This window comes from Sesamum indicum, linkage group LG1, assembly GCF_026168435.1.
Source record: "Sesamum indicum cultivar Baizhima isolate 11 linkage group LG1, ASM2616843v1, whole genome shotgun sequence".
Lineage (NCBI taxonomy): Eukaryota > Viridiplantae > Streptophyta > Magnoliopsida > Lamiales > Pedaliaceae > Sesamum > Sesamum indicum.
The window spans coordinates 745,253-772,966 of record NC_142657.1 but is presented as its reverse complement, the minus strand read 5'-3'; the positions used below and the strand labels follow the sequence as shown (position 1 = coordinate 772,966).

The following is a 27,714-nucleotide window of genomic DNA, read 5'->3' as shown; positions in this document are numbered from 1 at the left end:
CAAGCAACACTCACTCACTCACAACTCACAACTCACAACTTACAACCCTCGTTCTCTGGCTCATAGAGAAGGAAGGGAGGGAAGATGCCGCTGGGAGAGAGATATAGCGGAGACAAGAGCGAGTCTCGGTACTGCGGCGTCGAGACGGAGTTCGACGATGACATGCCGAACCTCCTCTCCTTCAACATTCACGGTGGCTTCGATTTCGTCCTCGCTACTCTGGTCAGTTGTTTTTTTAACAATTGGATATTGCTTCCATTATAGGGCTGCATAGTTGCTTGATTTTTTAACAATAGGTTTCTTGTCTCATGTAATTGAAAAATTGTTCTGCATGTGGTGGCCAATTAGCCAGTCATACATCAGCTGGTGGCTGTTATATCTGTGTGAATGGTCAGTAGGCTCACCTACATCATTATTTTGATAACCTCCTATTCGAGAGACTGTAAGTTTCTCGCTGTGGTTATTAACTACATCTAACTCTTGTAGGAACTATAATTTTACTTTGTATTGGTAGATAGGATTAATGTTAAGAAGTTGTGTATTCTTATATAGATGCTACTGGGACTAGCAAATAATGTCATAGTCAGAATTTAATATGAGTTTGGACCATAACGTACAAAAACCAACATTGTGCATTCTATGTTGTGGTAGGAAGTAAAATATTGTTATATATGTTTGTATCAATGTTGCTGATAGGAGTAATATCATCATGATCCATACCATCATTTGTTGGTTTTAATTTTAATTTGGGACTCCATGGGAAGAATGCGCATTTGTTTTCTTTTTCATTGTGGGTTGGTTGTGGGGTGTGTCATTCAAGTTAACCATGTAGCTGCTTTGACTTATGAAAAGAATGAAATGTAAAAATTTCCATTTCAAGCAACCTGCCTTATTTATAAGTTTCATGATGCAGATGGATCCTAATTATAGGCCTAGTCAAGTGGATGAGGACACTATCAGATCACGTGCTCTGCCATTTGCTGGTTCAGACTTGGTTCTAAGCCCTTCACAGTGGAGCAGTCATGTTGTTGGTTCGTACCTCTTCCTGACTATTATTCCTTTATATCTTGTTGAAAATCCTAATTTGTGTAATTAGGTCTCCTTATAATTTTGTTCTCTTAGATCTTTTTTAGTTAACTGGCCTATGTGTAACTTTTTTGCTTTATTTGATAATCAGATACAGTAGGATTTACTTACTAATGATCTCTTAGGATGTAAGATTTCTGGAGGTGTTCATTTTAAATCCATTCTTGATAATTTGAATCATTGGAAAATTTGGTTAATAGAGATAATCAGTTGCCAATCGCTTAGTTGCAAAGCTCCATTGACTAACATCACCTATATAGGCAAAATTAGCTCTTGGATTGACTTGGATTCTGAAGATGTGACACTCCGGAAGGATTCTGAAATTGCATTGAAACAAGAATTAGCCTGGGCTTCTCATCTCTCTTTGCAGGTGAATTAACCTATTGGAGTATTGTTACCTTGTTTTGGGTCCACATTTCCATCCCATGATGAGAGTACTTTATTGTATTGTTCTCCTCATACTCATCATACATGTTTTTCAGGCTTTCCTTCATGCTTGTGATCCAGTCACTGTTGTTTTTGCTGCTTAAGAAGCTGAGATTTTCATTTGCAGGCTTGTCTCCTGCCTACACCTAAGGGAACCTCTTGCGCTAATTATGCAAAATGTTTGAATCAGATTTTGCAGAACTTAGGCAGCATGCAGGTAACTTTGAACCATTTCCATATCATTACTGCTTATTGATTTCTATTGCCGGTTAATTGTTTCATGTACTTTTATACATTCCCTTTCCCTTTTTTCTTATTATTTACTTCTGTATTGAAGTTGTGGCTTAGGATTCCACTGGAGAAGTCTGAGAATGATGAAGAGGCCAGGAACCCAGAATATATGGTGAGTAAAGTTCATTCATCCCATTTGACATGTTCATCACAATGTCCTCCAATTTGAAAGTCACTTGTTTTTATCATTTGGCATGGCTGATTTCTAATTGACCAGATCAGATCAATTTGGATCTTTCTGTCTTCATTCAGTATTTTGTTCGTTGCTCTTTTGCTATTAACCACTGTATCTTTGTCTTTTGGCCTTGAGCAATTAAGTTAATGGTGACATTTGTTGTTTGATAAGCTAGAACGACAGCAAAATATTTAAGAATCTGTCATCTAATTATATACTTTTTCCCATGTTTCTGTCTCTTATTGTTGATTATATTTCATTATGCCTAGCCCATTTATCGTTTTCCATGTAGACTCTTTTAACTTAAGCTTACTCTCATGTCCCCTTTTATTTTCCATATAGGGTGAAGGGCATACTGATTCATGGGAATTATGGAATTCCTTTCGACTTCTTTGTGAACACCATAGCCAGCTTGCAGTTGCACTTGATATTTTGTGAGCTTAAAATATTATGAATGCAAGTTGTAGTTTATTGTTTATATACTTTGCTGTCTGAAAAGCTTTTTCTTTATGTTCACCAGGTCCTCATTACCTTCAGCTTCTTCAGTTGGACGATGGTTTGGTGAACCTGTTCGGGCAGCCATAGTAAATACAAATGTAAGATTAAGTAGTACTTTTGTAGCCAGTGTTATTACTTGATGATGGATGTACTGTAGCAAATAGTATTGCGGCCGCTTTTAGTGATGACAATGAGGAAGGTGCGCACATAGAGGAGTTCATGAAAAGATAATATAGATAATAAAGAAACTTTGCTACTTTATCACTCATAACCTATGTGTGAAATGGATGCAGCTGCCTGTCTGATAATCCTTAGGTTGTTGCTAATCTTCTTTAGAGAGTAAGTCAAATTCTGTGGTAGTATGCAATTCTTTAAAGATTGCCTATATTCTTTAAGAAAGACCTTGAACAAGAAAACTCCCTACAGCGCTGTATATTCCGTTGACATCTCTATAAAGACTAGCTGAAGAAGTTATTGGACAAATCGTCGGTATCTACCGCATATTACTACTTTACACCTTATAAGCTGATATGTATTCAACTATAGCAACAAATACGATGTATATCCATGTTCAGGTGTAAGTTTTTCATCATTTTTCTCACTGCTTTGAACTGCTGTGTTGCCAGTCTTTTCTAACAAATGCACGGGGCTATCCTTGTCTGTCGAAGCGCCACCAAAGATTAACAACTGCATTTTTCGATCACTCGATTCAGGTAGTTTTGTGACACATGGTGTTTTGCAATTCAATACATGCTGTTGGAATTTGCAATGCCAACATAAAAAATGATTAATTTGATGGTTTTTTGTTGCGATCTGTTAGTTTGATCTTTCCCCTACTGTCCAGTTTTCTTCTATGGCCTATGAAATATGTTGTCTTAAGGATTATCATTATAGACTCAAATTTATAAGATGCTGTTTCCTCTGGGTGTTGTACAGGTAGTAATTTCTGGCCGACCAATCCACAATGTACCTGCGGGTCCCACAGGAGCAAATGCTGATGATCATGTTGAGGGTAAGACTTTGTGAGCAATGTTAAATCATACTGTATTAGCTGAGCATACAAAAAAGTGATGGTCTCTATAACTTGTCATAATTATTTCAGTCAACTCATTGTGTGTGTTACTTGATGGTTCGATACTACTGACACTTTATCATGGCTCATTTAAGCATGTTTACAATGATTCTGTTGCTCAGGTGGTTGGAGACACCCCTTAAAGGCATACTTGGATTATATTGCATTCCTATACCAAAAGATGGATCCCTTTCCTGAACAGGAACGTTTTGAGGTAAGAAATCAAACCACTTACACCTCCACCCCCCTGGGCGCTTCCCAATCCCACAACAACAGTGCACTTTCATACAGTGTTTCGTTTATTAATTTTGTTTTAACTTCCTTATTTGATTTACCAGCTTGGATATAGAGATTATCTACAGTCACCCTTGCAGGTGAGTTCCCACGTTAAATCTGACTTTTTGGTCAGCACTATTCTTTTTGACTTGGGAAATCTGTTGGTCTTTGATTCATATACTGCTGTTCCTCTGACTTATCTTCTCACTAACTTTGCAGCCTCTAATGGACAATTTGGAGGCCCAAACATATGAAACATTTGAAAAGGACACAGTTAAATACAGTCAGGTACGCTTTGATTTTTGTATAACTTTCCACAACCATTAGATGTGAATATTCATATTGTTGATAGAAGTCCAGTATACCAGAATGCAAGTATGTAAAAATAGCAAAAAGGAATCCCTCTTGTGAGATTCTATTCCACAAAGGTATTTGCAGCTCCTTGCAGGATGGCAACATCTACTTGAGCATTATGTTGATTCAATAATAAGTTGTGTTTTCATTTTAGAAGTAATATAGTTTATGGCTAATTTTCATTTTGCACCCTGTACATAGTTCATATGGCAGAAGGAAAAGGGGCATGCATTTCGAAGCTTAGTGTCTAATTTTTTTTGTGGAACTTATGTCTTAATATTGTGTCATATCATGACAGTACCAAAGAGCAGTTGCTAAAGCTTTGGTTGACAGGGTTCCAGATGAAAATGCTTCTGCAGTGACAACAGTAAGTTGATCTATTTCCGTAATCTTTATATTCACTTAGATAACTGCAGCTGCAATGTGAGTTCGACTAAGGTGTGGGCATTCCGATGATACATTTATTGGAACCTTTTCTAGGTGTTGATGGTTGTGGGCGCTGGACGGGGGCCTCTTGTCAGAGCATCACTACAGGTATATTTTCTTCCACTCTGCCAATAGAATGTGTAGAAACTATGAAAAACAATTTGTTGAAGCATGCTAAAAATCTTGTGTTTATACCTCGCACCTTTTTTGTTTGACAGGCTGCTGAAGAAACTGAACGCAAATTAAAAATATATGCTGTAGAAAAAAATCCAAATGCAGTGGTGACGCTCCATGTAAGTTTCATTTTGCTATTATCCGAATCATTTTCTGGAATCTAGTTCCACTACGGTGTAAAATGTTTTCTGCTGCTTAGCTCATATATAAAATTATTACTTCTTACATAAGCTTTTTTGTCCAACAAAGTTACAAACATGCTAGATTCTAGAATACATAACAGTTACCAGAAACTAATGTTTTTCTTATTATATTTTATTGTTTGCAATTTAAAGATTTTCTCAAATGAAACTATTAATGCAAGTTGCATTTTGATGATTTGAAAACAGAGTTTGGTCAAGCTAGAAGGATGGGAAGATATTGTTACCATTGTTTCCAGTGACATGCGAAATTGGGATGCTCCAGAGCGAGCTGACATACTGGTGTCATACTTGTTGTGCAGTTAATTTTTAAAGAACACTATGAGAAGTTACATTGATTGGGAAAGTACACCTAATAAGATTCTCTTGTTTTTTTAACTTAATGTAGGTCAGTGAGTTGCTAGGATCTTTTGGTGATAATGAGCTCTCACCTGAGTGTCTTGATGGAGCCCAAAGATTTTTGAAGGAAGATGGAATCTCAATCCCATCCTCGTATGTACTCTGGTTCCCTCTTCCTACTGAAGTGAAATTAGCTGTTAGAACAAAGGATCCACTGACACAAAGCCATATGGGGTGTTTAATGCATGTTGCATTTTAGTCCATATGGGGTGTTTAATGCATGTTGCATTTTAGTCAGTTTAGGCGTACTATGATTATAAATGACCTGCTGGTTAGACATTATTGCATTTTCTCAACATCTCCCTTATGTTATGCGTAGGGTAAAATTCAGTTTAGTCCCGACATGATTTCAACTTCAAAATAGTCCTTGTCTTTTCAACTCAATTCAAATTAGTGTCTCCGGTGGGTGATGTTTTTCCCCATATTATCTGTATAAAATTATTTGTTTTTTACAAAGAAAATCATTTTAGCCCACTTTTTATTTTCTATTTGCAATTTGGTCCCCCACACATAAATTTAGAGGAATATAACCATTTTAATTAGAAGAATTATCATTCAGCAACTATTTAGATAATAATTTGATTAATGACATATGAATATAATTGTTGTGAATTTAATGAACTTGTATTTTTCAAATAAAAAAGCGCTTGAAAAATAAGTTAAGAAAAAATCTTTTGAAATTAAAATGTTGAAGAATAGTGCATAATTTTCAAAAGTTTTTTCCTTAAAATGTTTTTGCTCTATTTTTATTTGGACTTGCCAACTTATTCAAGTGTACCTTTTTTTTATTTGAAAATTGTAAGAAGTTTGTTATATACACGAAACTTATGTTTATATGTCATGATCAAGTTATTGTTTAAATGATTGTCCAATTGTTAACACTTCCAATTTAAAACGGTTATTATTTTTTTAAATTTATATGCAAAAGGGGCCAAATTGCAGTTGAAAATGAAAAGCAAGGGATATAAATGATTTTTGTTAAAGAATGAACTGGTGGCAAGTGTGAGATCATTTAAGGATGATCTCTATTGTATTTCGTCCAATGTGAATCTGTGTTATTATTGTCTTGTTGTTCTCTTAAATTGTTCTATCAAGAAACTAACTTATGAGGATGCAGTTACGAAGAAACTTATGCAAACTACTTTTGCATATATTTACTGTATAATTAGTTATACAAAGGCCGCCGAGCAAAACTGCTGAGCTTTTTTCACATCGATTTTCTTGTGTTGCTATCATATGAATTCCTCTTTGTTATGGCATTGACAGGTATATACGAATTTCGTCTGACCTGTGACTGCATGCAAACTGCTGAACTTTTTTCACATCGATTTTCTTGTGTTGTTGCTATCATATGGAATTCCTCTTTGTTATGGCATTGACAGGTATACGAGTTTCATTCAACCTGTGACTGCATGCAAACTTTACAATGATGTAAGTCTGGCATCCTGATTCTCCATGTTCAGTTATTCTTCTTTGTTTGTTTTGGCTCTTCGCTGGATTCCTATTACATACGCTTCTGTGTCTATTTTTTGATGGTACAGATCAAGTCACATAAAGATCTTGTGCACTTTGAAACTGCTTATGTTGTCAAGCTGCATCGTGTGGCAAGAGTTGCACATACTCAACCAGTTAGTTGCTTCTTGTGAAATCTGTTATTTGGCATTGTGTCTGGTTCTAGCGTCACTTTTCCATTTGCTTAAATGTAGGTCTTCACATTTACCCATCCAGAGTACTCAGCCAAGTCAACCAATCAGCGCTACAAGAAGCTTCATTTTGATATTCCGAGTGACACTGGTTCTACATTGATTCATGGTATGTGGTTCCAAAGCCTTATCACACTTCATTGCTCAATATACTTGCAAGACAATGGAAATGCATACTCTTGCCAAGTTCTTGAACTGAGAAATGATATATTACTGCTCGTTTCTTTACATTTATTTGTCGCTATAATTTCAACTTTGAGTCCTGACCTGGAAGTACTATAATATATATTGGAAGAGGAGGTGCCATAGGATAAATAGTGTCTGGTGTGAACGAAGTATGGAACTGGTGCAGGTTATCCAGCTATCTGTCATCTTTCGTCACAAAAACTCCTAGCAATATTTCACTTGGCTTTCGTTAACATTCACTTCATGCCATAGGATAAATAGAGATTGGGTTGGTTGGGGGGGGGGGGTAGTATGTTGGTGGGTTTTGCTTGGCCCTTTCAAATTGCCTATAAACTAACTTAAGTTTGACTTCTATATTTGCCTTCATCAACAGGATTTGCAGGTTATTTTGATGCAACGCTTTACAAGGATGTGCATCTTGGCATTGAACCGTCAACAGCTACCCCAAACATGTTTAGCTGGTATTGTTTTCTAATGAAGACTCTCGAGTAAATCCTATGCAGACATGATTGAAACACTGATTTCTACTTTTAGTTCATTCCTGAAGTTGTAGATGTGATTGCTTCCTTCTTACTTGATATAAACACTGATTTCTACTTTTAGTTCATTCCTGAACTAGATGCGATTGCTTCCTTCTTACTTGATATAAACAGGTTTCCAATATTTTTTCCATTGAGGACGCCAATATGCGTTCAACCTGGAACTCCTTTGGAAGTCCATTTTTGGCGTTGTTGTGGTTCTACCAAGGTACCTTGCTTCTCCTCATCTTGTGCCAGTTCTTTTATCTTGATTTTGATTTCGTGGTATTGTGTCCAAAGTAGAATTGTTGTTCAAGTTGTCTAGAACACAATGATGTATTATGCTTTTGTCGTGTTTACTGTTCTTCACTTCTATCTAATGTTATTGTTACTATGTTTTATTATCTCTATTATCTAATTAATTACTCGTAAGACAAAAAGTTTAGGTTATTCGTCAAGTTTTTATTTTTGTAAAAAAATTATATATCAAATTCTTATTTGGAGTTAAACTTGTACTGTCTGTGAAAGTATTTTAAAAAGATATAAATACAAATATGTGAAGAAAAAGCTACTTGGATTCTAATGGTATTACGTCATTTCCGATCATGTTAACAATAAAAAGACCAAACACCCTCTTAGAGATGTTTGGCATAATAAATTTAGTTTTTTTATTGGTAAAATGACTAAAAGGACATACTGCCATTATAATCAAATAATATTTGTCAATATATTTTGTATTTAATTTTTTTTAAATACTTTCATAAATAATACACATTAGTTTAATTTCAAATAAAAATTTAATAGATATGTTTTTTACAAAAACAAATAATTGACAAATAACCTAAACTTGTGAATCAAAATTCACATTGATGCTAGTCTAAAATTAATAAATATACTTTTTCCTTCAATTGCAATGCTACTTTTAAGTAAGTATGATATTTGGAGAGGGCGAGATGGTCTTTTGTTCTTAAAGAAAAAGTTAGGAAAAAGTTTACTTTTCTGAAAAGATCTTATTATATTACCCTTAAAAAAAATGTATTAACGGTTTTTAACATCTGAAAAGCTCTTAAATCTGTTTTGAGGAACTTCCTGCATTCATAATTTAGAATATATAAATTTATAGGTTAACACTAGAATATTAGTAGTTGTAAGGGCAAGAATTAAAATTTTAACCATTGGACCTCCTAGTAATTACTTTTATTACTTCCTATTGAATGCTTTTTTGCATTTATTAATTCACATCAATTACTTTTTATATCATATTTTACAAAATGCTATAAAACAATAAAATATGAAATAACTAGGAAAAATCAGAATTGTGAAGACTTTTATTTAAGTATGAATGTTTCTTCAATTTTTTAATATTTGGATAATATATTAGACTTTTATTTTTAATTATATTTTTGGATGTTTTTTAGGTTTCTGGAATATGAAATAATCAGTTTTGAGTGACTTGACTGTTAAATGTTTGCTTAACATTTAATGTTTATTCTAATAAAAATGGTATGGCCCGGAAATGCGGCGGAAGCGTGAAATAAAAAAAATTATTTAAAACGAATCAAAGGTCCTTTGAAATTCTCGAGCGTTCGGTGTTTGCCAAAAGCATAATAATCAAAATAACATGCTAGATGAAACCAAAAACATAGAAACAAAAAATCAAACTTTACCCTTCACGTTCTCCCGTTTATTTTAGGATTCAAGTTAGAAACCCCTATAATTTGTCCACACCATAATACACCATAATAAGGAAGAGATATAGTTCTTTTTCTATTGCTAGATAGAACAAAGAACAAAAAAAAAAACAACTCGAAACTAACACTATTTTGTTTTATCTAAATAGAATCCAACTCAATATAGAACAAAAAGGAAAACGTTTTTGGAGAGAAATGGCAGCAAATTTCGTGGCTTAGGTTGTTAGTTACATGATATGTACAAATTTTAAATTCAATAACTACCGAGTTTGCCTCCAAGGCAATCTATATACATGCATATAACCTTCAATCATGATGAAATAATCACTCCATTATAACTCCTTAACTTGCTCCAACCTCCCTCGAATAGACTTGGACTTTAAGGATGGATCGGGCTTGATTTAATCAAATTAAATTAAGCCCAACCAAAATCCATTGGACAATAATTAATTAAACTAATTTTAGGCCAACCAAATCTAAAGTTTATTATCCAATTAAATAAATTTAAGCTCAAACCAGTGTAGTTAATAGCGCGCCATACGGCGTCCATGACGTCCTTCTATATGGCGTCGCCGTAGCGCGCGCCTAGGCGCCATTTCGGCATTGCCCAGGCGCGCCTTCAGGGCAGCGGGCTGCTGGCTAGGTTGCAGCTCGCCCAAGCCCATGAAATTAAAAAAAAAACAAAGGTAAACCCTAATTAAAAAAAGGAATTTGATTCTTCAGCTCTGTCTTGACTCTTCAGTTCTCACTTGGCTCTTCTTCGGTTCTTCCTCTGCCAAGTGCCAACACATCTTCTGCTTAATTCTTCTCTAGTTCTCTTCTTCTCTTTCATATAACTTATAAGCATCTTGTCCTGGCCCTGCTGTTCACACTTCACCGTAACGGAATGACTTTTTTCTAAATTAATTACAGTATTTTATTGTATGTTTATGTTGATGTTGATATTTATTGTGATTTTTGCCAAAAATCATGAAACTCAAAACTGCATGCAGCATACTTAAAGATGATGAAGTAACTATTGTTAGATTCTTATAAATACAATATAAATATTATATATATATAACGCATTTAATACTAATTATATAAATACATAGATTATTTGTTATATTTGCGCCAACCTTCGAAAAGGCGTGCGCCGCGCTGCGTGCTATGGCTCCAGGAGCCCTTGGCGCCATTGTGCGCCGTGCGCCACTAACTACTATGGCTCAAACTCTAATTAATTGATCCAATCAATTAATAAGCCAAACCAAATAAATTAAAAGGTGTTAACAATTAAATTAATTCCTTCTTTCTCGAATTAATTCCAAATGCCATAGTGATTTGTGTGCAACTTCAGCTGTGTCCAACATTAATAATTAATTTAATTTAATAATCATTTTCAATTAACCATTAATTAAGAAATGCCTGTCATAATGGGTGGTCGTTTAGCAAGTCCACGACACTAATGACACTAGAGACTAGGTGAATGTTGGCGTGAACATTTAAGCTCTCGAATTCCATACAAGTATGGTCCTTCCATCGACCATCTCCCGGCCTTTGGGCATCGGTTCCCATCCTAGACCAGACAACTATGTACTTGAGATGCGTTTACTTTATTGATCGACAAAGGAAACCATTTCTTATTCGACCAATCGCTATCATCATAGATTTAGAGAGTCTAAACCATCTCAAAATGCATAGGAGATACATCCATCATATACTGATAGAGGACGGATTTTATCTTGAAATCCATCGTCCTTAATACATAATCCGACTATACTGGAAAATGCTTCCATATGGCGATTCCCACAAGTCAGTTCAAGCAGCTAAGAACCTTGTCAATTAACCACTAATTGCATAGACATCCCATGTCTGTTGACGATGAAACACGACACTCATACTATGAATACAATACTTAGTGCAAGTCTCTATAGGACTCTAGATGCCCAGCCTTGAGGTTCGTTTCTTAACTGTCATCCAATGCGCAGCCCAACTAACATGGGTTATTCAATTGGTTTGTGGGCATTTGTTGTGACGTTAAAACACCATTGAAACACACGGTGCCAATCCAAGATAATATCACATTCATAAAGATCGTGCTAAATGGTTTCGGAAACCGTCAATCCAATTGGTTTTCTGGTCACCATTTCTAACAAACAATGCTAGAAGTTAAATTTTAAAGGCAAATGAATAAACATCAAATTAAAAAATGAAGTTTTTCTTACTTTTATCGTTAAATTTCTTACTTGTACATGATATGGGATTACATGATATGTTAACTTCTTGTGATTTGACAAATTATATTTAGCACCTCTGAAGTTTGCTTCTTTTGTCTAACAAATAAGTCCTTTCATTAGTCAAAATCCATCGAATTTGCTGATATTAAAAAAAATCTATATTACCCACATTTAACTTATTACAGGTCAAATAAATCTTTTTGTAACTAAATTATTCGCGTACGTTTCACGCGTTAATACTTGTGAGGAGGTATAATTACACCAAACCTCAGAAGAGGGGAGTGTAATTATACCTATTATGTTCAAAGGGCATGCTTTTTTACTAGTTTTATGCAAAAGGAAATTGTTCCTTGGAATACAGTGGAAGTCAGTAGGGATCCTATATCAGGTTTGGCATGATGAATTGGTATAAGAATACTTGTTATTTGTTTAAAATGAAATATAAGCTTACTCTCTTTTCAAAAACTTAAAAAAATCAATATTTTTGAAAACCTATTATGTTTGTATGCATAGTAGAATAATATCACGATTGACGAATGATATGTGGACATGCTTTCTGTGTTGAACAGGTTTGGTATGAATGGTGTGTGACGTCTCCGTCTGCTTCTCCCATCCACAACACCAATGGTCGCTCATACTGGGTGGGGCTGTAGGATTTTTTTTTTTTTTGATTTAAAAAATTTTGGCATGAAATACCCTGATAGGACACCGATTGGATGAAGAGTGGGATTGTGTTGTATACTAGTGTTGGGAGCGTACTTGCGTACCCAAGGTTAGGCGACAGACATATAGGGAAGTAAGAAGCTTTACTTGTAGAATTAGTATTGAATGGGTTAGGTCTTTGTGAAATGTTGTTCCGGGGAATCATGTTTGTGGTACTGATCTGTGGATGCCAGATTTTGAAACCTCAATTGGCCTGGGAAAGTTGATAAAGATGAGTAGTTTTTCTCCTGATCCGATTTTCACATTTTTTTCTGCTTTTGAGTAGATCTTTGTTCTGATAAAACCCTGTGTAATAGGAGAAAAAAACTTGTGTGGAAAAACTGTTTCATATGATTATGGACTTCAGTGAACAGATTATTTTAATTTTCCAAAATCAGATAATATGTTCAATTCGACGTTTAAATTCAAAATAATTTTGTTTGAAGTTAGATTATAATTTGAGATGATTTTTTTTTTAAAGACAAATTAAATTCCAAATGAATTCGAACATAGCCAACCTTTTAGAAATATTTTATATATACAATGTTCAGTTCAATGCATATGCATAAAATTTTTTAAACCATATTCTTTTAGGAACTCTAGAAAATCTTAAAAAAATAAATTCCATTTACTAAAAAATGTTTGTTGTAGGAATTTGTAGACGTGTGGGTAGGAAAAAAATAAAAAAATAAGAAAATAAATATCATGTTGAGATGTAATAGAGGTAAAATAAATTATTATATAAAAAAATGATTGACATAAAGAAAAAGAAAATGCGTGGTTAAGACACTTAAAAGGATGCTGGTAAATTATAACAGTTGAATTTGTTAATTTGTCATTTAATTTTTATGTTGAGTAAACTTGGTTAATATTATAAACAATTGCTTGTTTGTCATAGAATTTTTAACCAAAAATGAATATCATAAAATTTAAATTATACAGAAACGTCGAGAGTGCCTTAATGAATATCATAAAATTTGAACTGATTTTCAAAATTGTTCAAATCTGTTCCTTTATTTTCAGTCTCGTTCTTCCACCGTAAATTCGGCCACCTTTCGGACCAAAAATTACAAAATCATTTATCTATTTTCAAGTTCAATTGAAATTTAATTCTTTACTAGATAGACAATTTAAAACTATATATATTTCATAATAATTTAATTAAATCACGTGGGTGTGGGGCCCTTGCAAAAATCTCTATTAATATCTATAGTAAATGGGCCAAATAGGGCCCAACTCGTTCATATCCGAATACTCGGATCCATTATCCTATTCCTCTCGTACACCCCCCAACCCTAATCCATCTCTCTTCTTATCTCCAGTCCCCTCGGATCGTAAAAGTACAACGTGTGAAAACGATTTTATGTCGGAAGAGCAGATTCTTTCAACTGGAAATCACAACAGTTCTTGAGAATTTTTTTCATTCAAAAGCAGATCAGGGCTTAGAAGTTTTGGGATTCCGTCATGTATAACGGGATAGGGTTACAGACGCCTCGTGGCTCCGGCACCAACGGCTACATCCAATCGAACAAGTTCTTCGTGAAGCCGAAGACGAACAAAGTCGTCACCGACTCGAGTAGGGGCTTCGAATCGGGTCAAGGGACCGCGGGTGTGACCCGAAAACCCAATAAGGAGATCTTGGAGCACGATCGCAAGCGTCAGATTCAACTCAAGCTTCTTGTGCTGGAGGAGAAGCTGATTGATCAGGGTTATACGGATGCTGAGATTGCGGAGAAGCTAGATGAGGCGAGGAAGTCGCTTGAGGCGAAGGAGAATGAGGACGGCGGAAATAATGCAGTTATCTCAGAAAAGTACGTGTATTTTGAACTGCTATTTTTTTTTTTTAACATTAAATTGTGCTTTAGTTTGCTTTTATTTGTTCGGGTAACGAGCAAGGTTAAACAGGTCAAGTAAACGTACTATTTTTGTTTAAATTCGTCTGTTTGGTATGGCTCTGGTGAGCTTTGCTGATGGACGAATGAAAGAATGTCTGCAAATGTATTTGAAGTGGGGAGAATGTTCAGAGCCATGCTATTTGGGAAAAATTGGAATCTGTATATGTATTTGGTTAAAAGAGTATCATAGACATGCCATTGGCCTGACAGGAAACAAGCTTTTGAGTTTGAATGCATCGTCTACTGAGTTCTGTGTGCTAATCATGTAGTTTCTTGATATAAATTTGTCAGTTATACAGGTTTTTATGCTAATTGCTTTGCCTTTGCTTTGTTATCAAAGATTATTGTTTCTTTCGATGATTTGTACTTAGTTCTCAACTGGCCTGCATCTCAATGCATTTGCCGAAGTTGGTTTGGCTGTGAAATCTTATCTAATGAAGTGATTGTTGCTTTACATTGTGTACAATGCCACGTCCTCTCCTGTTTGTTTTTATTGTTAACAATTCCAACTCTAGTGTAAATAAAAGATGGAATGTTCATAATTATATTTCTTCTAGTAGGTGCGACTGGAGTCAGTTGATTGGAGTTAGTCGTCTGACATGTTCAATTGCTTAATAATGCAGTTGTTGGGAATTGATTTACTTAAGTGGGCTTGGTTCATCTATTGAGATTATTTTTTCCTGTTACTGAATTTTTGAGTCAGTCTGACTGAATATTTTTTATGGGCAATCAGATTTTCAGAGACACAAACGCATCAGGTAGCTGCACGAAAGGAAAGGCAGATGGAGACACTGAAAGCTGCTCTTGGAATAGAATCTGAAGCTGATAGAGAAAAGAAGCTTCGTGATGCAGAGGCCCAAGATTCTGAAGAGGATCTTGAAGAGGGTGAGCAAAGAAACAAAAAGGATGCTGCTGATAGTCATAAGCAGCATAGAAAAGACGCAAGAGATGAGAAGGATGATTTGCGCAAGATTGCAAGAAAAAATGAATCTGGTAGAGATGAAATAAAGGGCCAAAGTAAGGAAAAAAACAGAAGGCGGCATGATGATTCCTCGGATTCTGATAGCATTGTGAAGCATGGGACTAAGGAGAAGCACAAAAAGGACAGAAGACATGTCGATACCAGTGACGATTCTGATGGAGATGTTAGGAAGAGAAAGGAAGAGTCGTCCAGGAAACACAAGAAACATGAAAGTGGTTCTTCTGATTCCGATTCTGAATCTGAATCGGGATCTGATTCTGGTTCACGTTCAGAATCTGATTATGACAAGAAGTACAAGAAAGCTCGGAGGCGGTATGATTCTGATGATGACTATAGTTCTGGTGGAAGTCCTAAAAGTAGAAAGCAAAGGCCAAAGAAGCCATCAAAAAACAAACGGCATGACTCCGATGATGACAGTTCTGATGAAGGCCGTGACCATAAGAGTAAAAAGTCAAAGAGCAGAAATCAAGTTTCTTATGATAAATATAGCTCTGGTGATAGCCCTAAACACCACCCAAAGGGAAAGCAAACTCGAAAGAGTAGGGAATTTGACTCCGATGATGATTATGATTCAGATGCCGGCCCCAAAAATAGGACTGGAAGGAGCAAAGAGGTTTCCAGGAGTAGGCGGTATGATTCTGATGATGAGGCATACACTGATAGATTAGAGGAAGATGAAAGAACCCGATCGAAGAAAATGAATCAACTGCAAACTCGCAGACCAGAGGATTCATCTCGTGATAATGGTGGGAAAATCAGGAGTGAGAAACAAGAGAGAGTCGGTGGAAGATATGGTCAAGAAAGTGACTCAGATTTTGAGGAAGTACCCAAAAAGAAAAGAGAGCGGCAAGATAGAGGTGAGTATGAATTAAGTGCTGGCCGCGGAAGATATGGTCAAGAAAGTGACTCTGATTTTGAGGATGCAACCAGAAAGAAAAGAGAGCGGCAGGATAGAGGTGAGTATGAATTAAGTGCTGGTCGCGGAAGATATGGTCAAGAAAGTGACTCTGATTTTGAGGAAGTGGGCAAAAGGAAAAGACAAGATAGACGTGAGTATGAATTAAGTGCTGGCCATGGTAGGCAAGAGAAAAATTATAGAAGAAATCGGATTCATGATTCAGGTAAGGATGATAATCGTAGGAGTGATGATTCTATTGAAAGAACTAGAGGTACTGATCAGAATCGTGATAGAGTCGAAGGTGTAAAGCCCCTGGGAAGGAACAGAATTGGTCATGGCGATGATTCAGGTGGTAGAGGTGGAGCGAAGGATTATGCGCATGAGATTGATGTTGAGGATAAACAAAAAAATAAGGCCGATGGATTGGACACATTTAGGAAATTGGAGCAACTCTATAAATCGAAAGGAGATGGATCTGGAGATGAAAGGGAAGATATAACAAGGGGTAAGAGGAAAGCTGACGATGGAAGTCAGGATGAACAACCTGAGGTGAAGTCTAGAAGGCGGGATTCAACAAAAGAGATTGGGTATGAGGGCACAAAGGATATATCTGATACACAGACTAAACCGTATAAACATATGGAAGATAAGAGCAAAGACTCAATGCCAAGACGTGGTGGGCATAGTGTTGATGGTGGTGATCATCGTGATAAAATTCGTAGCAGGAATGAGTCACAACATGATAATAGGAGAGATAATCGGGACCATGAAAGTCATGGACGGAGTAGAAGAGAAAGAGGGGATGACGAAGACCGCCTTGGCAGAAAGCATGAAAAGGATAGAGATGAAGAGTCATATAAGAGAGGTCGTGAGCATCAGCGAGTAGGAGAGGATCGAGTGAGCATGAAGGCTGAGAGAGAAGGAGAATACAGTTTGAAGAAGGCTAGATATAATGAAGTACGTTCTAGTGGGAGAAGGTACGATGGCGACAGGGATGACGAGAGGCGGTCTAGACACTGGTAATGAATGTGTTGATGCCCTGAAGTTGAAGACAAGGATGGTAAGTTTGCCAACATTCATAAAAATATTTTAGGGGTTAATTGCCCTCACTTGTGTTGGTTCCATTGGATAGTAGTCTATCTTCAGCTTATTATTCTGGCGATTTATAGTTCGAAATATGCTTTTTGGGCCATTGTATTAATCGTAATAATTTTGTATATGTTGGTGAAATTAATGATCTTGTTTGGTAATTGTCACAGTGGAATTTACTTGGTGCCGCACATGTCATAGCTGGCTTGGAGTAACTATTCGCTCATGGTGGTGGGACTGGTCGCACAGAGAGTTTGGACCACACCATGTTGAACATCAATGCTGACTCCCATGTTTGGAAAGAGCCCCTCAAGGGCTTTTTGCGTTCTTGTCATTAATGCAATATGCTGTATGATTTGCCAACAAGAATTTGATTTAATGCATCTAGTGGTGTGAAGTGTGTTTGTTTTGATGTAATAATTTGGTGTCAAGTTGCTGGTGTAATGAATCCAGTGATATTAACTCTTTTTTCTTTGCCAAGTGTGGATCTTATCATTTGTGTGGCTCTTATTACCGAAGGTTCTTTTTGAGTAGGTATATGCACTGCTATAGTCGACCAAATTAATGTTTTGCATATGCATCTTCATCTTTTCAGGTGGCCTCTCCTAATCTAAGTTTCTGCACATAAAAAGAATTGGTGCCTCTGCATGCCAACAGAGAAAAATAATTGGGATACTGGGGCTGGACCTTCCGGTGTGAATTTCTTTGTGGTGGCTTTGTATCTGAGTGTCGTCCCTCCAGAGATTGAGCTTATTAGTCCATCTTTTCTTGCTTTTCCTTATTGAAGGTTGCATTTTGATAATTTTGATCGCAAGATTTCCAAATGTAATGTGTCCGCTGCTGTTAGAAGCACTTGCTTCAAATGGGCAATGTCATAGCAGCACATCTATATTGATGAAGGTATAATATAGTAAACACGCAATCAGCATGGTTAACCATACTTCTCGCAAGTAACAGGCACTGCTTTCTACAAAACAGAAAAACCACACCCGATATGATTGAATATGTTGCCCAGTACTAACAATCCTATGGAGTTGCTATTAACAAGTTTTACGGACCTCATCTATAAATATTGTACTGAAGACCGGTTTTAACAACTTGTAAAAAAAAACTGGCCTTGCAGAATATGTCTGTAAACAATCCATTGAGACTTGAATTGTATGAGGCGCGTACATCATAGGCATGGACGGCAATTCCCTTTCCTGTCTACCTACCTGAAAGAAGTTTTTACCTGCAAACATCAAAATCACCAACCATAGTATTCTAAAATCATTAAATGACCAAGTTAAACGTTGCGAAAACATGAAAAAACAGATATTTTTTTGGGCAAAAAGAACGCTGTGATTGACACATGTTCCTAGGCCGTGCTCAATATTTTACCATGAATGCAATGGAACACTACTAACAGCAAACACAGAAACGCAGGTGATCAACATGTCGTAATTAATCACACTGCTAAAATCACACTTCAATTACATCCTCCAAATGAGGATCAGTTTCTACGAATGGACTGCGTCGCAATCCTAGCATTTGGCCTTTGCCGCTTCATCCATAATTGCAACGATAAGAAAGCTTTTCCCACATCCAAAAGCAAAACAAAGATATTCACCGTTGCAAGTAGATTGATCCAGCATGTACATGTATACGCTGTACCGCACATCCGTAGGAGTTATGACGATCATGCAATTGCTCATGATGTTTTGTCTCTCATCTTAGGACATTATAAAGTGGGAAGCATGTCTTTCATGGGATCATTATGAAATATACGGAAAACATCATGTGTTTCATGAGATCATTATGAAATATATGGAACTTACACTGCAAGACAATAAAAAAAAAGTCATGTGTCATTGAAGGCGTTTGCGCTGTTGATCTACCCATTCCTCATAGTCTTGCAGTAATTGTTGTCCAAGCAACGGCACCAGTTGGTCTACCAAGGCTTGCATCATTCTAGGTGCCACCAAACTCAATGTCAATGTTACAACGCACATTTATCAGCATCCGCTGCGTCAATCGTATTAAGATCCAACCTGGACAGCTAGTAATTTACAGTATCCTAAAGGTATACCTACTGCTGCATTGTTAATGGATTACTAGCTCTTAAGTTTCTGAAATAATTGAAATGAACTAAATTTGATGACCAGGAAAGGCTTGATTTGAGCGACGATTTCGGATAGTCAAGAAATGCTTTCTCAACTGACCCTCCTTAAATAAACTTACTGTTTTTACTTTAGAGTTCTTTAAGGATTGAACAGTTTTCAGTACTTACATATTTCCGGGAACCTCAACAGCTGATGTGGGCAGCAAAGCAAATGGTTGGGTGTAAATCTGCATGGAATAAATGCTACAAATATGAGTACATAGAACCAGAAACAGTAACATGATTTAGTCCAAGCTGCGTCATAGATGAGGGTACAAGCAATAATAACACAGAAATGAGCAAGGAAATGCATTTGTAATATAACCTTCGAATAGTACATGAACAAAGAAAGCTTATTGGCCAGAAGCAAGTATGCATCAGATGTGTTTTGCTAAACTATATACTACTGAAGACATTTGAAGGAGAAAACATATAAAATGAATTGACAAATTCTTGAAAGCCCATCTGTTAGTAGTTAAGGCGTTTGTCAGACTTTTCCCTCAGGCTCAGGTTCAAGAGTATCATTAAAAGTGTGAGCAGGATCACAACATCTGTGCTATGCAAGTCTTACAGTTCAATTGCCTTATAAAGCAATACCGTCTTGTGACTAATATATGATTCATATAAAGGAACCTGATAAAAGTAGGATAACAACCTCAAGGACAAGATTTAGTTTTACATCAACATCCAGAAATGGTTGAGAATCAATAGTCTCCCATCTTATATGGTTCCTCATAGAAGCTGCAAGAATTGGAAACAAATGATGCCGTTACATATTTTCAAGGGCTCCAACAGTCATGAGAATTAAATATAAACATTTGAAATATGGAGACATGGCCTACATATTGAATAAATCAGTAGAGTACAGCTTTCTACATACGAAAGCTATAGTATGACCAAGTTGAATTTCCGACTGTAAATCGTCTGGCAGCCCATATCTGTCAATGGGTTTGGACTTCAATATATAGCTCGAGCTAGATGTAAATTCAGTTTCTAATGCATCAGATTCAGATAGTTCCATAAAGACATAGCGCACTCATTGCAGCACGACAAACCTGAAGAATCTTAAAATCATAAGTACCTGAAAAGTGCTCATTCTGGCGTTCCACTAAATCAGAACCCTCAAACTGCAGTATAAATTGAACATGATGTCAAAAATATAAACTGTCTAAGATTTGCAAACAGATGGTACGATAATTATTTGGGGCATTACTTTGTTCTTTGGCTCCACACTGTCTCAGTGTTAACAGCTTACCTTGCAAGATAACATCTCAACTATGCAATCTTCACTAGTTGGAGTTACTTGTAAGTCCAAAACTGGTGCAACTTCAAAATTGAGAAGTCGAACCTGCGGCAGAATACACCTGCATGTAGGCAATAATTGCGATTTACGTATAGATCTGTAGATAGCATAGGCCTAGGGCGTGGATTCCTATGTACAACCAATAGAAACACTGCACGTTATTAGGAATCACCCAAGTAACAAGAATAATAGAATCTTGAGTTATATTCATGGAGTTATATGTCATGGCATAAGTGATATACCTTCCATTCTGAACATCAATCCAGAAATTAATCTTATGACAATTACTTATGCACGAACTTATTATGCTTGTTTAGCTTCTGTATATTTAACACATAGAAAGCTCTAAAACAATATCCTTTCAGCATGTATTTTAAAACACATTATTTCAATTTTCTTCAAGAGATGTAAGAAAGACAACAATAGGTTGTTTCCCTTCATAAATTCAATAAACTCAATAATATGTTTCTCTGCATAAATTCAATAAACTCAAAGTGATTTTAGCTATTAAGAGAAACATGAACGGTAAGCATGACACATATATGGCGAAAGTGAATTTTGTAGATTTGTTATGACATTAAGTTGCGGCATCCATTGAGCTGCTTTAACACATTGACTGCTTTTAGGCCCTCTCAACGTCCTCAGTTGAATACTATATTTGGCATTAATTCTCAACCAAAATCAATTATTGAACACCATGCTTGAGTCCTACCTGTTTAGCATTCTACCATTCCATTGTTCTAAAATGCAAGCCACGATACTAAAGAGCTTAAGATTTTATTTGGAAGAACCGAAACTACATGGTAAAGGGTGTAACAGCAATAGGACATTGCTCTTTCAAGGGGAAAATAAGCAAACTCAAACCCCTTCAAAGACCACAGTGAAACAAATTAAGTTTTGACAGGTTGCTACGCGGCAATCATGGACGAGATAGCCCAGTTCCCAAGATTTTGATTGCACTCAAAACTACAAATTTCTCCTTCCTCGTTCTAGCGTTATCTACGCGTATGCTAAATGGACTTGGGATTTGCCTTTCATGTTCAGGCATTTCATCATTAACCAGGTTTACATTTTAGAACTAAACATCAGTTGATAAATTCAGCAACATGAGAACAGAAAGAAAAAAGAAAATCTACCTGTACAAATTGGAATCAAGGGACTGGTAACTCTGCAAGGCCCTTGTGTTCAAGATTGCTTCAACCCCAGACGGATGACTAAAAAACTCACTGATATGATAAATTTCATCACCATAACTAGGAAGCTTTATCCTCTCCCTCTTACTGGCCGAAAGATTTGCCTTCTTTGCATTTGACACCGACCACTTTGCTCTCCTTACGCTCACTTTCATGACTCCATTCCTCTTCCTAGAGGGGTATGAAAAAAATTCAATCTTGATGAAAGCTACTGAAGATACTACAAGAAACAAGCTCTAAAACATGGAAAACAGAAGTACCTGGTTCTGAATATTTCTTGGAAAAGATGTCCATGAAATGGGGAGCAGACAGAGTGGTATTTAACTGTTGCCATGGCTATACAGAGTCAGTATGTCCTACTGCTGTATTTCCATGGATGTAGAGATAAGAAGAACAAAAGTGTTGATTCTTCAGACAGATTGTTTGATATTTGGAATTGGAGCCGAAAGCCACAGAAAAGAGAACTCTCCAATTTCTGAAAGAGAGAAAGAATTGCTAAATTAGTGACATGTGTTGCAAAAATAGTGAATAAAATCGTTACCCACTTAGATATATCTCCTCTTCAGGGAAAAAATAGTGAGTATCATCGTCACCCATTTAGATATACCGCATTTTCAGACAATTGTTTATGGGCTTATTTATAGTCAGGGTAATACGTTAAAAGAATTTTGATTTTCTTGAAAATCAAATGTCTATTATGTTTATTAAGTTCAACTTAATTTGTAAGATACCCAGTTCTTTTTAGTTCAATTAAACCTTTCTTTCCAGCATTGTGCAAAATTCATTTCCCATAGTTCATAATTAGTTGTCGTCACTAAAGAACTGAGAATTGAGAATGGGGGACGAGGAATGATGGGAAGCGGTAGTAACATGGGATCGACTCCACCATACATTGTGCTTAAAAACGTGGTGAAAGAACGTGGTATATGTCATTGATCACAACTTCTTTTAGTTATGGACACGTCACTTGATGTACAAAGAATTATTATGCATACTTATTGAGTATGAACCCTAATTGTATGACATCCACCCATTGACTGGCCTACTGCGAGGTGCTAAATCACCTCTAATATCATAAATGAATCTATGCCCATTCTGATTGTGGATAGGCTGCAAAATTTGGAACCAAAGATGAGAAATAAATATATACTCCTGTGCAGACATTTCGTACTTTTACCACAGGACCTTGCTGCTATATAATGCCCAAAATGTAGTTGCTTCCGCAGAGAACACAAAACAATATAAGGGGGACAGCAGTTCTGTGCCCTGAGACCTGCATACTATCCCCCTTCCATGGTTGAATAGAAGAATAACATTGCCAAATAAAGCATGATATTTCTACTAGTTTTCAGATCCAACAAGAATTTCTGTATAGGAGAAAATGTCAATTGAAACTAAATATGGTAATCTATGCCTTGGTTGATCAGCAAAAGCATGGAAACAGGGGAATAAGTATGGAAGAAGATTTCTCCTCCTAGGTAGATTTCACATATATCTAGTGGCGCTTCCTACCACCACCCTTTCCCTTACCATGACCTTTTTTACCACCTTTCTTTTTCTTCCCTTTACTGATGGCATACCTACCATTGTCATCAGCACTTCGAGGGGCAGAGGGTTGTAATAGATGTTTCACATCGAGGACACCATTTCTGAAATTACCTTCGGTTGCCCTAAGAACTCTGTCCTCAGGCCGGCGCCTCTGTGCTACCTTTTTAGCACCACTGCTACTATAGGCTCCAAACCTTCCAAGTATTGCTCTCTGAAAAGGACCAATTATTAATACATAATTTGCTTAAGAATATTCAACATCGCAGGAAGACAAACAAATGACAAAGTGAAGAATGTTAATAACCTCTTGAAGCAATTTTTCGTCTCTTTCCTTCTGTTTCTTCATGGTAACTCGTGCTACACTAAGAGGTAGCCTCTGCTTCTTTGGAGGCTGTCATCGAGAAAACATACAGTTATATATGGCACTCTGGAGCTTAACATGTGTTGCAACAACACGAAGGACATATGTTTTCACCTTTCCGCCAAGTGAAACTACCTTCCTGTTCTCTAAGTCCTTTTTCTCTTTCCATGTCATATGCGAGGACCCTGATTTACATTAAAATTAAACCATACTCCAGAATGTATAGATATCTGTATCAACAATGCATTCTTTGCGAACAAAAAGTCACCATAGTTAGGCAAAGGTTGCAATTCCAGCGGTGGAGTGAAACAAATCAAAGATTACCGGTTCAAGATGAAGGTAATAGGCATAACGTAGACCTTTTCCTTTTGGAATCATGTTACCACGATGATGTATTCTTTGAGCCTTTTACTAAAAATGGGAGAACGACTCAGTTTGCAATCAGTACAGATGATAAAAAGCTTGTGCTCTGCATTGCTTGGTCCTAAACTTAGCACTATAGTTGTATGCTTCAGAATTACCCAGTTCAACTACACAATATGATAGCATAAGATTCCTGTCAGGAACTTAAAACTTTTCAGAATCTACATTGCTGCAGAAAGCAATTTCTATTACCATCACCCGAATAGAAAACTTCGACTACTATCTCAACCAATCAAATAATATTAGAGCTCTTTCCTTGCCATTCTTGTAGACATATTTCAGACTTTGATTTCAATTGCTTGTCAGAAAATCTATGCTCACTTGGTTGTTGCAAATGTTATTTCCCAGATCAAATCACTGGTTAGTTTGCATGCTTAATACCAAATATTTGATAAGTGGATGATCGTTAGTTTCATGAGACTCATGTTACCTAGAAACTCAATATCTTTCAGGATGGACTTGATGTCCATTTTTGGTTCCTCAGGAGCCACATCAGGGGCTGATGATCCTCCTTTGGCTTCTTTCTTCTTCATAGGCATTTCTAACCTTTCTTCTCAGCTGCAAAAGAAATTATGAACCAGCATCAGTTTTTATGTGCAACAGTATGAGAGATAATCTGGAATAATAAGTGTGCGATACTACCAAGAACAAGTCTCACCCATAACAGATTAGTAATGTCATCTTATATAAAAAAAATAGCATATGTTAAGGAGATTGGAATAAAGAGATTCCAAGAAATAACTTAAATAAAAAAAGAACCACAAAATCATAAAATCCTCTTATATTTTTGTAAGAGTATCAAACTTCACAAGTAGTTTAAAACCCTTGGATGTTGAAGAGGCTCTTTAGGTGATCTAGAAAATCCTACAGGACAGATGTATTTGGTCCATGGATTCCTTCCTCTCTTTAACTGAATATCACTTATATGGCAGATGCCAATAACACATAGACTTGCTTGTAAGGCCGACTTACACCTCTTCTGCACAGATCTCAGATGCAGCCTTATGGCTGCTCACTCCATATAATATATGTTTATGATTTAAACCAATGTTACAGCTGCCCATCCTACCTCTCTTTCCAGCTTTACTCAGCTGTGGCGTCTAGTGGTCTCCAAGCCCAACCACCACCCCAGCAGGTACTGAACGACACAGGCAACAGAAAAAGAAAGCAACTTCAATTTCCTTAATGTCAATAACCAAATTGATCTCAGAAAAATAACTGAACAGACCAATTTTCATAAGCAAAATGCTCTAGTGAGCTTCATTCTGACTCTCGCTCAACAAACACTTGTCTTGCTACAAGATTTTAATTTCCGTTCTCTAAATCATTCTTTTTCATTCTTAGGACACAGAAAAATATATGATTTCCTTGCATACTACCATGATAAGCATTAAAAATGACCAAAAGAAAGGGTTTGTGAAACGACCCACTGATTTCTTCTCGGAAGCAAAACCATTCCAATCACATAACCTTCGCTTTCACATGCACAATTTAACAGGAATTAACAACAGAAACACACCTTTTATCTAAAGATTAAACAAAATCCACAGACTTAACGATATAGAGTAAATTCTCAACTCTGCATAAAAAACCCACAACAAAATATGATGATAATGAAAAGGAATTAAGAACCCAGATTTGACAGCAACCAACAAACCACTAAATTCCCTAAATTTCTAATTCAACCAAAGTAGCTGGAGCGTAAATTACCTCGAGCGGCTTCCAAAACTAGAATCTTCTCCAATTCTTTTAGGATTTAGTGAGAATTATAATCGGGTGAGTGGTGCCGCCTGTGCTGGTTTGGGTTTTAGCCTTGAGGGAAGGAAGGGTTCAGAGATCCCGTCCCTTAGCACATGAAATTAAAATATTTTAAACAGCACACGTCTTTTAAGGAAATAACATACCAAACCATTAAGACACTGATACACTGTTTGAGAAATTTTTTGCTCTTCAAAAATTAATATTTATAAAAAAAATCGGAAATTAAACTTCACTAGTGTTTGTATATTAAAAACATATAATAGCTATTTAATGTTATAGGAATAATATAATTAGATAATATAGCAAACAAAATATAGAATTTAATCTAAAATATTAAATATGTGAAAGTGTAAATTTAATTATGGTTAAAATTATTTGAAAAAAAAATGCAATATCAACATAGTTTTAAAAATGAAGTAAAAATAGTAAATTGAATTAAAATTAATTTCAAAAGCAGAAATTGTTAGGAAATGGATCGGGTTAAGATGGATAACAGGTGGAATATGAAGGCGATAAAAGACACACGAATTTGTTAACCCAGTTTGGATATAAATCCTACGTCTGGGGGCGATACCAAGCCAGGAGAAAACACTCAAAGAGGAGGAAAATTGAGGAGTACAACACACACACACTTGTATGCAAGTCTTCACCACACGTGAAAGACAACACTCACCCTCGTCTCAACTCTTTCTTTTCTCTCTACTCTATTCTACTTTGCTCTATGAAACAATGCTAATAAGAGTAGTATATATAGCCATGACTTATCCTTTTTCCAACTCAACTTGGGAATTCTAAGTTGAATCAGGTTATCCTTTTCTTCTTCAAATCAATCTTCACAACTTAACAATCTCCCACTTGAAGATTGATTAGCTTTTCTCCACTTCTTTCTTGGTACCGCCGGGTTTGTCCACTCTAGTCATCAAGGCCAGTCGAAGCCGTACACAGCTTCAACTTCTCCATCGCAACCGCCTTGGTCAGCATGTCCGCAGGATTCTTTTCTCCTTGGATCTTCTCCAGCTGCAGTGCCTTCTTCTCCAGAAGTTGTCGGATGAAATGGTACTTGATCTCGATGTGCTTTGTCCGCGAATGGAACGCGGGATTCTTTGCCAGATGGATCGCACTCTGGCTATCGCTATGAAGAATCACATCTGCCTGAGGTTTCCCTAATTCACCCAACAAGTGTTGCAGCCAAATGAGCTCCTTAGCTGCCTCAGTAACTGCCACGTACTCAGCTTCCGTCGTGGACAGTGTGACAACCTTCTGCAACTTTGAGACCCAGGATACGGCTGTACCGCCATATGTGAACACGTACCCTGTAGTGCTCCTCCTTTTGTCATAGTCACTCCCTGCAAAATCAGCGTCAACAAACCCAAACAAGGTAAGCTTGCCCTTACCAAACACCAATGCTCGGTCCTTAGTACCCCTTAGGTACCTAAGAATCCATTTCACAGCTTCCCAGTGCATCACTCCTGGATTGCTCATAAAACGGCTAACTACTCCCACTGCATGTGCTATATCCGGTCGAGTACAGATCATAGCATACATCAGGCTCCCAATTGCTGAGGCATACGGTGTGACTCTCATCTTTGCACGTTCGGAGTCAGTCTGGGGCGAATCACTGTTGGATAGTTTGAACTGATTTCCCAATGGCGTTCCAACCGGTTTTGCATTTTCCATCTTGAATCTGCATAATACCTTCTCAATATAATCAGATTGAGATAACCATAA

General features: G+C 36.6%; 4 protein-coding genes across 10 annotated transcripts; 2 read left to right on the top strand and 2 right to left on the bottom strand.

Moving 5' to 3' along the window:
- SKB1 (SHK1 binding protein 1) lies at window positions 1-12,645 on the top strand. 2 transcript variants are annotated; one of them, XM_011077201.3, is made up of 23 exons: window positions 1-222; window positions 914-1,031; window positions 1,347-1,456; window positions 1,640-1,729; window positions 1,850-1,915; window positions 2,321-2,412; window positions 2,499-2,574; window positions 3,103-3,189; window positions 3,413-3,488; window positions 3,671-3,762; window positions 3,887-3,922; window positions 4,044-4,112; window positions 4,477-4,545; window positions 4,659-4,712; window positions 4,823-4,897; window positions 5,168-5,260; window positions 5,367-5,470; window positions 6,760-6,808; window positions 6,919-7,005; window positions 7,084-7,189; window positions 7,640-7,727; window positions 7,920-8,013; window positions 12,261-12,645. In XM_011077201.3, exons 1-23 carry the CDS (start codon window positions 85-87, stop codon window positions 12,342-12,344), a joined length of 1,953 nt encoding a protein of 650 aa, XP_011075503.2. In that variant the 5' UTR covers window positions 1-84; the 3' UTR covers window positions 12,345-12,645. The 2 variants fall into 2 exon arrangements, with proteins under 2 accessions (XP_011075503.2, XP_088737140.1); XM_088881014.1 differs by lacking the exon at window positions 1,347-1,456 and having other exon boundaries at window positions 191-222.
- A 978-nt stretch (window positions 12,646-13,623) lies between these two features.
- Window positions 13,624-17,737, top strand: LOC105159497 (pre-mRNA-splicing factor). The gene is made up of 3 exons (XM_011076615.3): window positions 13,624-14,204; window positions 15,022-17,228; window positions 17,428-17,737. The coding sequence occupies exons 1-2, from the start codon at window positions 13,858-13,860 to the stop codon at window positions 17,189-17,191; spliced, it is 2,517 nt and encodes an 838-aa protein (XP_011074917.2). The 5' UTR covers window positions 13,624-13,857; the 3' UTR covers window positions 17,192-17,228; window positions 17,428-17,737.
- A 390-nt stretch (window positions 17,738-18,127) lies between these two features.
- Window positions 18,128-22,458, bottom strand: LOC105159582 (DUF1997 family protein, putative (DUF1997)). Of its 5 annotated transcripts, XM_088877953.1 has the most exons (9): window positions 22,439-22,458; window positions 22,154-22,368; window positions 21,837-22,064; window positions 20,653-20,761; window positions 20,479-20,524; window positions 20,053-20,138; window positions 19,527-19,585; window positions 19,075-19,207; window positions 18,128-18,488 (listed from the first exon to the last, which is right to left on the bottom strand). In XM_088877953.1, exons 2-8 carry the CDS (start codon window positions 22,225-22,227, stop codon window positions 19,105-19,107), a joined length of 705 nt encoding a protein of 234 aa, XP_088734079.1. In that variant the 5' UTR covers window positions 22,228-22,368; window positions 22,439-22,458; the 3' UTR covers window positions 18,128-18,488; window positions 19,075-19,104. The 5 variants fall into 5 exon arrangements, with proteins under 5 accessions (XP_088734079.1, XP_011075192.2, XP_020551456.2 ...); XM_011076890.3 differs by lacking the exon at window positions 22,439-22,458 and having other exon boundaries at window positions 22,154-22,432; XM_020695797.2 differs by lacking the exon at window positions 22,439-22,458 and having other exon boundaries at window positions 18,128-18,471; window positions 22,154-22,432.
- Window positions 22,459-23,208: 750 nt separating this feature from the next.
- Window positions 23,209-26,102, bottom strand: LOC105159245 (axoneme-associated protein MST101(2) protein). Of its 2 annotated transcripts, XM_011076339.3 has the most exons (6): window positions 25,936-26,102; window positions 25,295-25,363; window positions 24,656-24,783; window positions 23,917-23,987; window positions 23,746-23,832; window positions 23,209-23,652 (listed from the first exon to the last, which is right to left on the bottom strand). In XM_011076339.3, the coding sequence occupies exons 3-6, from the start codon at window positions 24,762-24,764 to the stop codon at window positions 23,389-23,391; spliced, it is 531 nt and encodes a 176-aa protein (XP_011074641.1). In that variant the 5' UTR covers window positions 24,765-24,783; window positions 25,295-25,363; window positions 25,936-26,102; the 3' UTR covers window positions 23,209-23,388. The 2 variants fall into 2 exon arrangements, with proteins under 2 accessions (XP_011074641.1, XP_011074585.1); XM_011076283.3 differs by lacking the exon at window positions 25,295-25,363 and having other exon boundaries at window positions 25,936-26,101.
- Between the last annotated feature and the right edge of the window lie 1,612 nt (window positions 26,103-27,714).

What these genes read in the sequence shown, in the direction of transcription:
- LOC105159245 (XM_011076339.3), bottom strand. Translation starts at nt 24,764, where the DNA reads ATGCCTATGAAGAAGAAAGAAGCCAAAGGAGGATCATCAGCCCCTGAT. An exon ending in GAAAGATATTGAGTTTCTAG is followed by an intron (nt 23,988 to 24,655) that starts GTAACATGAGTC and finishes AATGTAAATCAG; the next exon opens with GGTCCTCGCATATGACATGG. An exon ending in TAGTTTCACTTGGCGGAAAG is followed by an intron (nt 23,833 to 23,916) that starts GTGAAAACATAT and finishes TCTCGATGACAG; the next exon opens with CCTCCAAAGAAGCAGAGGCT.
- LOC105159582 (XM_088877953.1), bottom strand. Translation starts at nt 22,227, where the DNA reads ATGGCAACAGTTAAATACCACTCTGTCTGCTCCCCATTTCATGGACAT. An exon ending in AACTAAATCTTGTCCTTGAG is followed by an intron (nt 19,586 to 20,052) that starts GTTGTTATCCTA and finishes TATTCCATGCAG; the next exon opens with ATTTACACCCAACCATTTGC. An exon ending in GTTGAGGTTCCCGGAAATAT is followed by an intron (nt 19,208 to 19,526) that starts GTAAGTACTGAA and finishes GGTGGCACCTAG; the next exon opens with AATGATGCAAGCCTTGGTAG.
- LOC105159497 (XM_011076615.3), top strand. Translation starts at nt 13,858, where the DNA reads ATGTATAACGGGATAGGGTTACAGACGCCTCGTGGCTCCGGCACCAAC. An exon ending in AATGCAGTTATCTCAGAAAA is followed by an intron (nt 14,205 to 15,021) that starts GTACGTGTATTT and finishes ATGGGCAATCAG; the next exon opens with ATTTTCAGAGACACAAACGC.
- SKB1 (XM_011077201.3), top strand. Translation starts at nt 85, where the DNA reads ATGCCGCTGGGAGAGAGATATAGCGGAGACAAGAGCGAGTCTCGGTAC. An exon ending in CAGAGCGAGCTGACATACTG is followed by an intron (nt 5,261 to 5,366) that starts GTGTCATACTTG and finishes AACTTAATGTAG; the next exon opens with GTCAGTGAGTTGCTAGGATC. An exon ending in GGAATCTCAATCCCATCCTC is followed by an intron (nt 5,471 to 6,759) that starts GTATGTACTCTG and finishes TGGCATTGACAG; the next exon opens with GTATACGAGTTTCATTCAAC.